At 35.7% G+C, this 13788-nt stretch overlaps 3 protein-coding genes across 6 annotated transcripts; 1 reads left to right on the top strand and 2 right to left on the bottom strand.

Annotated features, from left to right (window-relative positions):
* Window positions 1-4: 4 nt before the first annotated feature.
* On the bottom strand, window positions 5-1175 carry LOC104904705 (hypothetical protein). Its single transcript, XM_010693063.4, has 2 exons — window positions 690-1175; window positions 5-190 (listed from the first exon to the last, which is right to left on the bottom strand). Exons 1-2 carry the CDS (start codon window positions 951-953, stop codon window positions 83-85), a joined length of 372 nt encoding a protein of 123 aa, XP_010691365.1. The 5' UTR covers window positions 954-1175; the 3' UTR covers window positions 5-82.
* A 1434-nt stretch (window positions 1176-2609) lies between these two features.
* Window positions 2610-9050, bottom strand: LOC104904704 (uncharacterized). 4 transcript variants are annotated; one of them, XR_008967636.1, is made up of 8 exons: window positions 8895-9050; window positions 8091-8172; window positions 7866-7990; window positions 7663-7759; window positions 6234-6343; window positions 4510-4584; window positions 3702-4042; window positions 2610-3042 (listed from the first exon to the last, which is right to left on the bottom strand). XR_008967636.1 is itself a non-coding variant. In XM_010693062.4 (7 exons), exons 2-7 carry the CDS (start codon window positions 8158-8160, stop codon window positions 2992-2994), a joined length of 528 nt encoding a protein of 175 aa, XP_010691364.2. In that variant the 5' UTR covers window positions 8161-8172; window positions 8895-9050; the 3' UTR covers window positions 2610-2991. The 4 variants fall into 4 exon arrangements, 3 of the variants coding, with proteins under 3 accessions (XP_010691364.2, XP_048492430.1, XP_048492431.1); XM_010693062.4 differs by lacking the exon at window positions 3702-4042; XM_048636473.2 differs by lacking the exon at window positions 3702-4042 and having other exon boundaries at window positions 8091-8175; window positions 8895-9049.
* Window positions 9051-9967: 917 nt separating this feature from the next.
* On the top strand, window positions 9968-13165 carry LOC104904703 (hypothetical protein). The gene is made up of 4 exons (XM_010693061.4): window positions 9968-10133; window positions 10255-10424; window positions 12098-12605; window positions 12730-13165. The coding sequence occupies exons 1-4, from the start codon at window positions 10105-10107 to the stop codon at window positions 12896-12898; spliced, it is 876 nt and encodes a 291-aa protein (XP_010691363.2). The 5' UTR covers window positions 9968-10104; the 3' UTR covers window positions 12899-13165.
* Window positions 13166-13788: the final 623 nt, after the last annotated feature.

Here is a 13788-nt window from a genome sequence, read left to right as displayed (position 1 = left end):
GTAATGACTCAAAGTGGAAGCGTACGTAGCTGAACTATCCAGATACAAATAATATCACGACTGACACTAGTTTCTTCTGAAACTAGCAAAGGATATTTTCCTTGGTAGTAGTAGAACCCCGCAAGACCAGCAATGGATTTGAATCTTCAGATAAAGCTTGTACTAGACCTAGATTCCGATGCCTTGTCTCCTGTGGAAGTAATCAAATGGATAGTAGTTAGTTCATTCATGTTTCAAAGAGCTGGCATATGATTCTGGCGCTATACATAGGTTAGAGCTTAGAGGGGGCTGTTGGGTTGTCGGTATGTCGAAGACTGTAACCGGCCTATGAAGTTACCAAGTTGGGTCTGGCCTTAAGTGGCCCAGTCCAAGCAAGCCACTTTTGTCAACTTTTTCAGTTTCAAAATGTTTCATGAGCTGAGTTTTTGTAATCTTGACCCACAACCTCCATGGCTCCACCCATCAGATGGAGATCCTGGGGTAGGATGAGTAAGCTCAGGCTAACTCATGGCCATCTCTATTTGAATTGTGAAGCAAGCTCGTCTTTAAAATCTGCCCTCAACCCCAACCCACTAGATGGACCTATCCTACGCTACGGCGAGTAAGCTCAGGCTACCTGGTTTCACTAGCCACCTCTATATCGACCGTGAAGCATTGAGATTTGAGGATCAGGAATGGAGTTTAATTACCTGACAAAAACTGAGGTGAGGTCTGGTTATGGCACCCTTACAATTTGTGCATAAAGTCTGAAACAGCTGCAAAATCTCACTTATTAACTCTCTCCTTTCATCCATGCAAACAACCAACACTTTCCTCATCTTTTCAGATTCTTGCTCAAGTACTTGCAACCTGTTGTTCAATATTTTGATGTTATTCTTGTTGCTGTCGGCGCTGCTGTTACTACTACTACTGCTATTACTACTATGATAATTTGCTTCAGATTTTTCTTCCATATTAAGTATTTAGTCTTAGAGATATACCTTTGAAGATATTGGTTCTTGTGCTGTCGAATTTGAATGAAGTCCGGAAAACATGATGTATGAACTACTAAGGAAGAGTTCAGAGTTGTTAGCGGTGGCTTAAGGCATAAGTTAGTAAAGCTCTGCAGTGCATATGAATTGATCAGAGTAAATTTGTCATTACTTGTTATGTTAGTTTGAAAGTTGCAAACTTTTGCGGCTCTGTTTGGCAACTTCACTTCACTTAGGAAAGCGCACAGTTTGGCTGCATTTCAGCAGATGTTTTGGCTTTATCTTAGGTACTACTCCTTCCGTTTCAAAACATAAGGCATGTACAATGTTCAAGATCGAACTTTGACTGTTAATTACTCTCAGTTTATGTCTATAGAAAATTTTAAAAAATAATGTTATTATAGTATTTTTTTTAAAGACGAATCCAACGGTATAATTTTTATAATTATTATTTGTCGTATTTGAGATATATTTGTGGTTAAAGCAAATTTTCGTAAAACGTGAATGCCTTATATTTTAAAACAGGAGTATTTTCTCCGTTTCTTTTTACTCGCTATACTTCTCATTTCACGGACTCCTAGGCAATTTTTGGAAAAGAGAGAGGTAGAGAGTAAAAAGAAAAGGGACCCATGTGGGAGGAGAGAGATAGAGAGAGTTTATTGCCCAAAAAAGAGGTGTAGCAAGTAATGTGAAACTTCCCATAATGTGAAAAGTGTAGCGAGTAAAAAGAAACGGAGGAAGTATATCTAATCTACAGACATGTATAGATATTTTCACCTCCTTTAATCACACAACATTATAGTTATCGATTAATCGTTCACAATTTATGATAGACATGGTAAAAAAAAACAGTCGCTATAGTAACTGCTACTAGTTGTAGTTTTTCGTTTCTATAATTCATTGTTAAACGTTAACTATATAAACAAAGAATTGTTTAAAAAAATGCCGTAAATTAGTAGTTGGATTACTTGTGTAGGCAAGAAGTAAATTGTTTTCTACATTGTTTTTTTACTATTCCGGAACACCAATTTCACCTCTTAAAGCTCATCTTTTCTTCTCTTTTCTTTTTACCATGGGTCTCAAAACTTTGGTAAGGGTGCATTCTTTCACCTTTGAAAAAAAGTTACAGAGTTCTAATCAGTTTAGGTGTATTCGTTAAGTTTCAATAAGTTATAAAATTAAGTTTCAATAAGTTAAAAAAAGTTCCATAAGTGCATATTCCCTCAATCATTTGTTCTCATAGTCGCCTAAATTTCAATTGTAACATACTTCGTTTGTTTCATATTACTCGCTACACTTTTCAATTCACGGACTCCTAGGCAATTTTTAGAGAAGAGAGAGATAGAGAGTAAAAAGAAAAGGAACCCATGTGAGAGGAAAGAGATAGAGAAAGTTTATCGCCAAAAAAAGAAGTGTAGCAAGTAATGTGAGACTTCCCACAATGAAAAATGTAACGAGTATTATGAAACGGAGGAAGTATTATCTTTGGAAAGACCTAAAATAAAGATGCTTATAAATGAACAGGGTAGAAAATATAAGAGCTGCTACTTGAAAGTTATGAGCCTTCAAATCAGGCTTAATTTAAACAGACGTATTTTAAAGCTTAGATTATTTCAATTAGGGGAGAGGGAGAGAAGATAGTACAACTTTACATGTTCAAACGGATACAGTAAAAAAGATAATGTACAAGACTGACACCGTTAGTTATGATTCCTCACTCACTGTATGCCATGAAATTACTACCTGAGCAAAGACACTCAGCTAAAATTGCAATCATGCCTTACACACTTAACAGACGACAGAGATTGATAGCTTCTTAAAGCATGAATAAAACAAAGAAGAAATTTCTTTTACTGAAACCACTCATAAAATACGAAGATTGGCGCATGCGTGTCCTTTGCAGTTGCGTGACAAAGTCTATCCATATCAGTCTGCAGGCACGGTTGCTCCACCAAACACATTCCAGCAACAGCTGTTTCTGATAAATAATAAGTGTTTCCTCTCATTTCCTAGGGTTTACTTAATCAACAGGAACCTCTACCTCCATCTTCAAGTCGGAATTAGCAAAAATCTGTGGAGGGTCAGAAATTACTCAGATCATGTACAGAACAGTAAGGTAGTATTCAGTTCAATCAGAATACTTTAAGATATGTTTAGCTAGATCTCAATAAGTTTAATTCACAATAACAATAAGTTCTAATGAGTTTAAATAGGTCAAATACACTTAAAGGAACACACCCTAAGAGAGAGCAGTGGCAAAAACCACCCAAAATTCAGTAGAATAATTGGCAGAAGTGCTTTTTTGTATAAACTTTGCCAGAATTTGGAGCTATACCAAATAGGTATCATTGCTTATTTACCAAAATCAGCATGCCTGAGTAAATCACAGGAGCCTTAGCTTAATAGGTGAATCTGAATGGACTATCTCCTCGACCAATACGACTACGTGATGCAAGGCAGTTTTACAGAAAACAGACTTGATAAACACTCCATCTAATACTGATATATGAAAAAAAAAAATCCAGGAAATAAAATAAAACAAAGGTTTCCCAGTTCTCAGTCTCACTCTCTAAGAGATGACTGAACAGTTCTTTAGCTTTCTAAAAATAAATGCAAGTAAACACAGACAAGTTTATTGCTGAACCTTCTGCATAAGGGTCATTTACTCAAATAATAAAATTTATATAAAATGCTAATGTAATCAAGTATGTACAAACACAGGCTGAATACCATTGCAATGGAAGACATCAACTTTGCATTCTCCTGTGTTTGGTATGTTGAAGACTCTGAGACAACTACTTCATTAAATGGAAGTTCAGCTTCCCAGTTCATTCAACAGAGGATTTATATACAAACTGCTCCTTGTCAACTTCAGAAAATATCCAATAAAGGACATCACTAGAAAAGAAGCTTCCTACTAACAATTAAAATTGCATTAAAAGAACTGATGTCAAGGATGCTAGAAGGGCAGCATAGCACAACTGCACAGGACAGCAGGGGGCGACATTAACTTCAGAAAATATCCAATAAAGGACATCACTAGAAAAGAAGCTTCCTACTAACAATTAAAACTGCATTAAAAGAACTGATGTCAAGGATGCTAGAAGGACAGCATAGCACAACTGCACAGGACAGCAGGGGGAGACATTGGGGTATATATATAATAAACACAATCATTATACTAACCAGCATTAAACTCTGATGCATAAATAACAATTTTAGTTTTGTTTTCTCTCTTTTTTTGGCAATCTTTCAAGGAAATAGATGATACTAGTGATTATGGAGGGTGGGGCATATAAGAACTCTCAAGATTCAATGTAACATATATCTGACAATATTAACAATTGATCAGGAACTTGCTAAAATTTTATCCTTATCCTAAGCACACAGGAGTTAAGAAGTCAAAATTATGAGTTACTATAATCACATATGGATCCATGACATATAAAATCTAGGCAACTTCCTAGATGAGAAATGGCAATGGTTTCCGAATTCTTAATAACTCTCTCTGATATAGTAAGATATGTGCAGATAATACCTTAACGAAGTCATCCAGAAGCAGATAAGATTCCCTTGTGTAGCCAGCTTCCTCCAACAACTGTGTCAAGACCGCCTATGGCACAGAAAACAAGACATCAGGAACCAAATGAAGCTTGCCCTTTATATACACAAGCATAACATAGCAATATACACGAGGCCTATTCAAAGGAGCAAAAAACCACCCTAGAGATTATTAGCCATATAGAAGTGCTCGTTACAAGATAAGAGTGACAATCGATGCAGCAAATAGTAGAGTTGATGCTCCTTCCAAAACATCATTGTAATTGGGGGAACTTAAGGCTTTAAATTTTTGAAAGAATAGCCAACTTTTGAATTGCATTAATGATTCCATATAGATACAATACTTTATTAAAGAGTGAACAGCGATATGTAGCCAGCTGCATGTAGAGGAGTTCAAAATATTTATGACTACTGAAAAATGACAGCTGCCTTAGCACGTACCAGATGGACCTAATAGTGGCACTAAAAGCCATATAGTTCATTTCAAATTGACTATATCAAGGATGGCTCAATTGGAAGTATGATTCTACAAAATGAGGTAAACAATAGGGACATCACAGGCAGGACTGATGCCTATGTCAAAGGAAGCAGCTTTTTTTTCGTTTTTCTTTTTGCTGTGTTATAGATCATGGAGGAGAAGAGCTAAAGGATGGTATTTCAGTACCTTGATATTAGAGAGTTGTAAGGGAAGACATTAGGGACTTAGGGTAGAAGGAAAAGGAAAAGGCCAGTGCAGAAAGATTGTATATATTATGTGGCCAGTTGGGCACTAAACTCAACAAAGCCACGCAAAAGAAAACAATTCCAAAGAAAGTTTCAAAGAGAACAACTTCAGAATTCATCAAATCTCATGGATGATCCAAAAAATTAATAAGCACTATGAGTTTCAGAAACCAATGACCACAGTATAAGAGAACCCACCAGTGATGTCAACAAAATTTGTTCTTACAGGATCAATGACATCTCTCTTGTCTGTTTTCAAGAAAATCAAATGCCACAATAAAGTATGTGCCACTATATTAGTTGTAAAGAAGCAAAGAGACAACGCCTTTCTGTTTCCTATAAAAGGCCTTAGTAAAGCCCTTCTGCTGTAATAGAAATGAAGGCAGTACTATAAGTTAATTGTATTTAAACGTTAGTCAATTGCCCTGGAGGACTTGGAGTGTACGACGATCCCTAACCAGTATGGCAATCATATACAGTCAAATAGACAAAGAGAAAAAAGCTTGGTAGGGGTAAAGCAATCTCTGCCCCAGTTTTTCACCTGGGTGAGGGTGGCTTTGCTTCTAATCTCTTGCTCTCCCACCTTCCATCAAACAGATCATTTCACCATACTGTAAAGATTTCGCTACGAACTATGCCCTCTGTCCCACAAACACTATCTGTCCTGGGTTGTACTGGTTTAATTCCCTTAATACCCAATACCGTAGGTGCATTTATTACTCAGCTCAACTAATGGCAATCATCAATGATTTTTGTTAATTTAACTATTCTTAGAATGCGTCTTTTGACTACAATGGTCATTGTGAGATGAAAGAAGCAACTAATACAGAATAAAGCAGAAAGGAGTTCCTTTAATTATCTACGTATTTTAACCATAATGGAAAAATTAAAACAAGAGTCTTTGAATTAGTTGCCAAATGATCTCGCTATATAAATGTAAACATCGAATCAAGTGGTATTTGGTAAAACTGTAAATACCTCTCTTTGCTCCTTAGACATAAATGAACCAGTCATGTCCTCTAGCACTTCTAAGATGTCATTGAAAGTCACCTTTCCATTACCATCTGAGTCATAAACCTTGAAAATAACTGCAAAGGAGACAAGAGGTAGTTTGTTACAGACATACATTGGACCTTGGAGCTTCAGCAGGTGTAAAAAAATATATTTCTGTTCTAATCCAAGTTTTAGAGAACATCCATACAAGTGATATAACAGCACACAAAACAAATTTTGCAATTTAATGATTTCTAATTTCTCTCTCCTCTCTCCTCCTTCCCAGATTCTCACTCCTCTCTGCAACTTTCTACCGTCTAATCCCTTTAATTTTATAACAGAGATGGTAAAATCCAGCCCAAATCTCTCCCAAAAATAACAAACAAGTTTACACTGGTAATTTTCTCCAGTACCAATTAAACATAGCGTCATATGATAAAATCAATTATACAGTAGAACATCACTAGCACCTAAAGTTGAATTTGCTCCCCACTCCGCTCTTTCAGAAGTCCAAATCATCGCAAATCAACTATCCACAAGCCAGAACAATATGACAATTTAGAGAAGAAAGGTCACCACAAAAAATAAACCCCAGAGGTCACTACATACCCTTGTATATTCTTGGCCTCACAGAGGCAGAGTAAACAAAAGCTGGTAGCCTAAGCAACTTTCCGAATTGCCTATAATGTTATTGATCATAGACTTCTTGACTTTAATAACTCTGTATGTAGGGATATCTATATTCGTTTTATATGACAGCCTACAACAATGCAACTAATGGTGCACTTCCAATTGCAAAACCAGATTTGCACTGGCAAATACAAGTAATGAGACCAATAAAGGCCGATAGAATATATTCATGTTAGATTCAAAGTGATAGTCGACGTTTCTTGAATTTGAAGATAACTACTACTTGGTACTTTGAGGACATGCTATTTTCACCTTGGCATCTTTCTAAAGTATGTCTTTATAACCATACTTCTCATAAATAGATGATATCCCTTGGCGTCTTTCTAAATTATGTCTTTATAACCTAAACAACAAACTCAGTAGTCAGCTATATCCCTATAATATAGTTGGCTGCTGGACCAGAAACTATACAAACCCTCTTCTAGGATAAGAATATATCAACCTACATATGATCCAAAAGTCAGATAAGAATGAACAGCCAAACAGGCAGGAAAAAGAAGACCAGGTGTATACTGAAGCTGTTCGAAACTAATTCAACTAAACAGTATACGGTTGTTTAGTTGGCCATCATTCAAAGACCAGACTTCAAATCATATACTACAGAGACAAGGCTACTTCTCAAGCAAAAGCACGATCAAGATCATCAGATAGCACTCACTCTAACATTTTCATGACCAATCTCCACCATCACTGTAGGTAGACAGGGGCAGACATAGATACTTACGTGCAGCTTTGTGCTCAATGCTTGCTTTGGCACTGAATGCAGATAAGAATGCAACAAAATCCTTAAAGTTTAATCCATCCACCATCTTCAGCAACCTCTGCAAAGAAAGATACCACAAACGCATGCCATCGGTTCAGTGAGTAATTCTAATCAACACATGACTGGGAACGCGAGTATGATATCAAAATCAACATATTCAATACCTGAGCTAAAGGGTTCATTGCAAACTCCGGCACAGACATAAATTCATCAGCCGATACAAAACCTTTGTCACTCCGATCAAGTTGACAAAATCTTTGATACAAAGAGACTATATCTTGCTGATTGACTGATTTGAAAACATATAGCACATGTCAAATTTCAACTTGTATCCCAACAAAACATTGCATTCTATAAAAAGTTGCCAAAACGAAAAAAAAACCACCCACATAGTTTATCGCAGTGCTCTTGAACTTCTTCAATATCATATTGGGTAAGCGTCGATGGTGCATTACCCATTTGCTTCCTTTCCTACTGTCACATAACAATTTGGTCAAAACTTAACCATTGCCCAATAAATATCTTAAGAAAATCAGAACAAATTACTCAACTTGGAAGAAAAATACAACCCACCCAGTTCCTCCACAACAATAATTTCCCACACATACTCCTCCTCCAGTGGCATATCCAGGATTTGACACGAATGGGTACGGAGAATATCAAATTAACAATTGAATAACACAAAATCCAATGCCAAAATTAAACTATCAATTCGAATCAGGCCCGTCCCTGAGCCAGGGCAGGAGGGGTGGCCGCCCTGGCCCGGGGATGACAGGTCATTCATCCCTGATTTCCAGCCACAACACTTGAAAAATTGATCTGATGAAATTAAACAGGAACAAGTGAACACAAATATGCGCATCTACAAATTGTAACATAAATTTTGTTATCATTTAGTTCCATGAGACAAAAAAACATGAATTAACAAGTTATACCAGAAATTCATTGGAATCATAAGTTTATAGCATGTAAATTATCCATCCCTAATAACATGAAATAACATATATGAGATAAAGAAAAAATTAGTTGAATTCATGAAACAAACAATAACAACCGCAACTTTCAAAAAAACAATAACAACCGCATAAAAGCAATCACATGAATAATCACATGAAGTAGATCTTAAAAATCGCAATTCCACACCAAAATCCGCAACAAAACAAGAAGATTCATCTAAGGAACAAAACAAGAACCTGCAATTCGAGCTTTGGAATTTGCGTATGAGTGACGAATTTGCGTATGAGAGATTCTACAGGTTCCAAAGGAATTTGCTTATGACTTGGGCCAGTCACCGTGACTCCGTGAGGGTGTTGTAATTGTATAATTACCAATATTTTTTGCACGCGATATGTAAGTTATTCATGTGAATTGTGTTTTCCATTGTAAATTGTTTTCCATGAAAATCATTTTACACTGAAAATATTTTACGCCCTACCAAACGGAACCTAGATGAAAACGAAATAATATTGTATATTCTTACTAGTGTATATAAAATATAGTTTCCATTTTTATTTTGGGAGTCGATATTCTTACTAGTGTATATAAAGAAACATATTCATGAGGGGTCTTGTTAGATTCGTCTCAATGTATAAATTTGTAATATCAACTTTTTATATTTTTTTACTAATAAGAAATAGAAGATATCGTAGGTCAAAGGTATGTTTTGGAGATTGTGCAAAATGAAATGAAAACTATATTTTGGGATGGAGCCTGGAGGGAGTATATTAAGAAGATCATGATGGTATCATGAACAAGTTAAATTAATATAAAACTAACCTCTATTAATAATCAAAAATACTATTTAAGATAAAAAATATTTTCATCAATCATGACCACAGGTTGGGCGCCTAATTTAGGCGCCTGACCACATGTTCGAGCACCTAATTTAGGTGTCTGGGTACTTTTTTTAAAGTCAATATAGTCCGATTTTGTGTATTAAAAAACTTATAAAATTTCATTAATATCAATAATGCAATAATGTGGTCGGAAAATTAGCCGGAAAAGTCGTTAGAGTTGTTTTCGTCGGAAAAATTGCCGGAGTTCTTGATGGAAGATCCTTGTTGATAAAAGAGATGTAGTGAGAGAGTGAAGAGACTAGAGAGTGAAGAGAGTGAGGGAGAGTGAGAGAGAGTGGGATATATAGTGAGTGTTAAAGTATAAATACATGTATATGTATTTATACAGGACATTAATAGGAAATTTCAAGGCGACATTTAGCAAATCAGCGAATAAATCTTGCACAGTTGCACCTACATGGCTACATAGAACAAAAGTTTCTTGGCCCGGTTTTTCTCCCGGCTACATTTAGCTCCAAACAATGAACACATAAACACTATTCAATTATTCACAGAGAAGAAATTATAAACCATAATTCCAACTTCAAATCAAATACCAAAAATCAAGATGAGTAGAACTTCATCTCAACGACTAATGTAAGTGTTCTTACTTACTAACATTACATTATTCTTTCCAAAATATTAATTTAACCCACATCCTAATTTTTCTTCATTATTTAAATCTTTGATTATTTGTACTTTGATTAATGGGGTGCAGCAATAATGACGAGGAATTTAATTACAAAGAAGAGGAAGACGAAGAAAATAATGGGTTCTTGAAATTACGCAAAAGAATTCATAACTCCATCGATGAAACTGAAGTTGATGACTTGAATACTACAGTTCGTTGCATTACCCTTTATTCTCATCGACGTCGTTCTCATAAAAGTACCCTTCTTATTACATTTCTTTCTCTCAAATTTTTTCAAAGTTTTGTTCTTTATTATAATTTTTCCCTTGATTCTTGGTTGGTTGAAGAAATTTGCAAATTAATACTGTTGTTAATTTGGTTTTGATTTTAGTGTTTTATTGAAGTTTCTTTGTTTATTTTATAGTAATCCCAGTTTCTTGCTTTTGTGGATTGAGACTATTAAATTAAAGTATTGCTGGTAGATGATATTAAATCGTTGTTTAAATCTTTGTATTGCTTATTGGAAGTTTAATTCCCAGAAATGAAGTTAGTAGTAGCAGAATTAAGTTTATTTGATATCTAAAGTTATTAGAGTTGCTAATGGATAGACTTGATTACTGCTGCATAATTGTAGAATGGATCCAATTGGGTTCTTTATGAAGATTCATATTCATATGTACTCTCTCCGTTTCCTAAAGATCTTCCCTCTTTCCGTTTAAAGGTGTTTCCAAAAGATCTCCCCTCTTTTGCTTTATTCCTTATTTGGGAAAACAAATTTCCCTATTTACCCTCTCATGTCACTATCATATGGTCCACCATTACATCATTAATTCAATTTTACTCCCTTTCTCTCTCCTATTTTAATCCCTTTTTATTTGTTTATATATCTTAACCCTTTCTCTCTCCTACTTTACTCACACCATGCCCCACACAACTTGATTTTCCTTGGTATCTGTAGGAACAGTAAGTGGGAAGATCTTTAGGAAACGGAGGGAGTATGTGTTAATAAAAGTGTGTTCTTTTCGTCGAAAATTATGGGTGATGGTCCATTGAGCAGATATATATATGTAGTGCAGTTTCTTGACAGTAAAATCTTCTGTTGCCTTTTATTGCATGGATGATTTTGATTATGCAAATGCTCTTCAGGGTGCTGTAAATCTGTTATTCTGTTGTGTCCAGTGTCCCTGATTGATCACTTATAATTCTACGCCTCTGGTTTGAACTAAAGTTCGCACTGCATGTTCATTGAATCATTGTCACACTCGCTGGATTTGCTTCATGGCTCGTTTGGAGAACAGGATCTGGTTGTAAGCAATTTGACTGAGTAGTGAAACTTCAGTGTAGTTTGACATGAAGTGTCTTATGTGGATGTCTTAGATAATATATCCCTCAAGAAATATGTGGTTTCCTTGTTATATTTCATTTCAGCTCATAGCCACATCACAAAATTCATGGTGATAATAAGTGGTATTGAAAATTTATGTAGTAAAGCACGTCTTTGCTATCAAATTACACGCAAATTACTTCATTGGTATATCTACGGACTACAGTCCCTGATGGTTATGGCTCCCCAACTTCCCAATCTGTGTTCCAAATAAATAAATATGTTCTCCTATTTCAATCTAGCTATCTAGGTTTTGGTTCTTTATGCTTAATAAAATGCCTCATATATAGTTATACAGTGTAACATTCTTCAGCAAGTGCTTATGAAAAAAAAACAAGGATGCTGTTTCATAGCAGGGACTTGCAGTGTTCATAAAAGTTAGTTATTGATGATTTTGTCTCAGTTAAAGTCTCATTAATGAACCACAAAATTGATGAAGTTTTTCCTGTCAGTACATGTCCCTTGTTATCTAAGCTGATCTTTATGATCGATCTGCCAGCAAGGATGTAGAATTATGCTTGCTGATGAATAAGATGTGATTATCAGGCAAACACAAGGGGAGGCAAGAACAGAAGAATAGTGGAGCAGCAACTATAAGGAAGCAGCCGAATGCGAAATGGACTTTAGAGGATATAATTGATAAACAATTTAAGTGTTATAGCCAAGCCATGATCCCCAACAAACTCGAGGATGTTGCTCAACTGCTTGCACCCCAATGGGCCGCACCTCTCGAAATGTCTGCTGTTGGCTGGCTAGGGGATTGGAGACCGTCTGCCATCCTCGAACTGCTTAGATCCTTGGCACATTCCTCCTATCTCTCTTCCTTGGCTGACTCAGCTGAGACTGATCAGATCCTCTTACAGCTCATTCGTGAAATCCGTATTGAAGAGGCTATAATCGATGAAGAGATGGGTGAGGTTCAAGCCACGTGTATTCTTCACCTTCCTTTCAGGCCAAATAATCAGACCACTTCCTCATTCATGGTTCCATTGCACTCTGTTCAGTCTCAGCTCAAGAAGATAAAGCAAGTGATAACTAAGGCCCAACAACTTAGGTTCACTCTTAGTCCCTTTTCCTTAACCTGCTTGTTTTTGTTTCCATGAGTAGAATAATCAACTGTAATTGTAGCTTTAGTACGACATCCTTAGTTCCTTACAATATTTTGTGAAATTTAACAGGATAAAAGTATTGGAACTTATCTCGAATAAGGTACTAAACGAGGTTGATGCAGCAGAGTTCTTAGTTGCTTTCTCTGGGATTCAAGATGTTATTCATCAGTTTGCTGTTCGGAAAAAGTTGCAAAAGGGCCCCGTCCATGTCTCAGCCAAAGCCCTGGCAAGTGTTTGAGATACAGCTGATGTAATTTGTGAAGAACTATCATGCAGAATACCAATCTTATGATGTGAATAAGACTAACTAGTAGGTATTGAGCTATAGATAGATGTACATGTACTTAGCAAATTCTTTTACCCCCATTATCGTTAATTGGTTGCGACAGTAATATGTAAACAGTTACAGAAAGATATTATCCTTGTAACCTTGTACAGATATTGCCTTGTAAAGTGGACGAAGATTATGAAATTCTAAGTTCAGTGCTGAGAAGCATTTTAGTAATTCGGAGGAGACTCACGTGTCACGTCGAAACAGCTACTTGTTTGGACTTCTGATGGTTAAGATTATGAGATCCTAAGTTCAGTGCTAAGAAGATTTTTGGTTTGTCAATAATTATTGCTAACAGGGTTTACGTAGGAGGAAATGGTGGGTGAAATGGCTTTTGTCATAAGGCTTACAATTTGATCTCAGGTGTTCATGAAAGAGTTCATCGGAGAAAATTGATGTGCAACAGTACAGTAAGCGCAGCAAGCAAATATATGCGAGGTAAGCAAATATATGAGAAAATTGATGTGTCTATGTCATTTGCGTCTTGGATCATCCCTAAACTATTTCCATTGCCTCTCCATTCATAACTTACAGCTATAAGTGGTTATAAATTGACTTTTAAAGCGAAAATTTGCATAAACTAAATAATTACTAAATATATATTTCATCCGTTTAGAAATAGTTGCACCATTTGTATATTGTTTACTATTCACATCTTGAACTTTGATTGTCTTTGGTGATTTATATTTTAGAAAAAACATAGTCATACAAGATCTTGTTAAATTCGTCTCAATGTATATTATTTTAATATCACCTTTTTAAATTTTTTACTTACTGATAATTACATATATTAATAT

This window comes from Beta vulgaris, chromosome 9, assembly GCF_026745355.1.
Source record: "Beta vulgaris subsp. vulgaris cultivar EL10 chromosome 9, EL10.2, whole genome shotgun sequence".
NCBI lineage: Eukaryota > Viridiplantae > Streptophyta > Magnoliopsida > Caryophyllales > Amaranthaceae > Beta > Beta vulgaris.
This window is presented reverse-complemented; position numbering and strand designations above follow the sequence as displayed.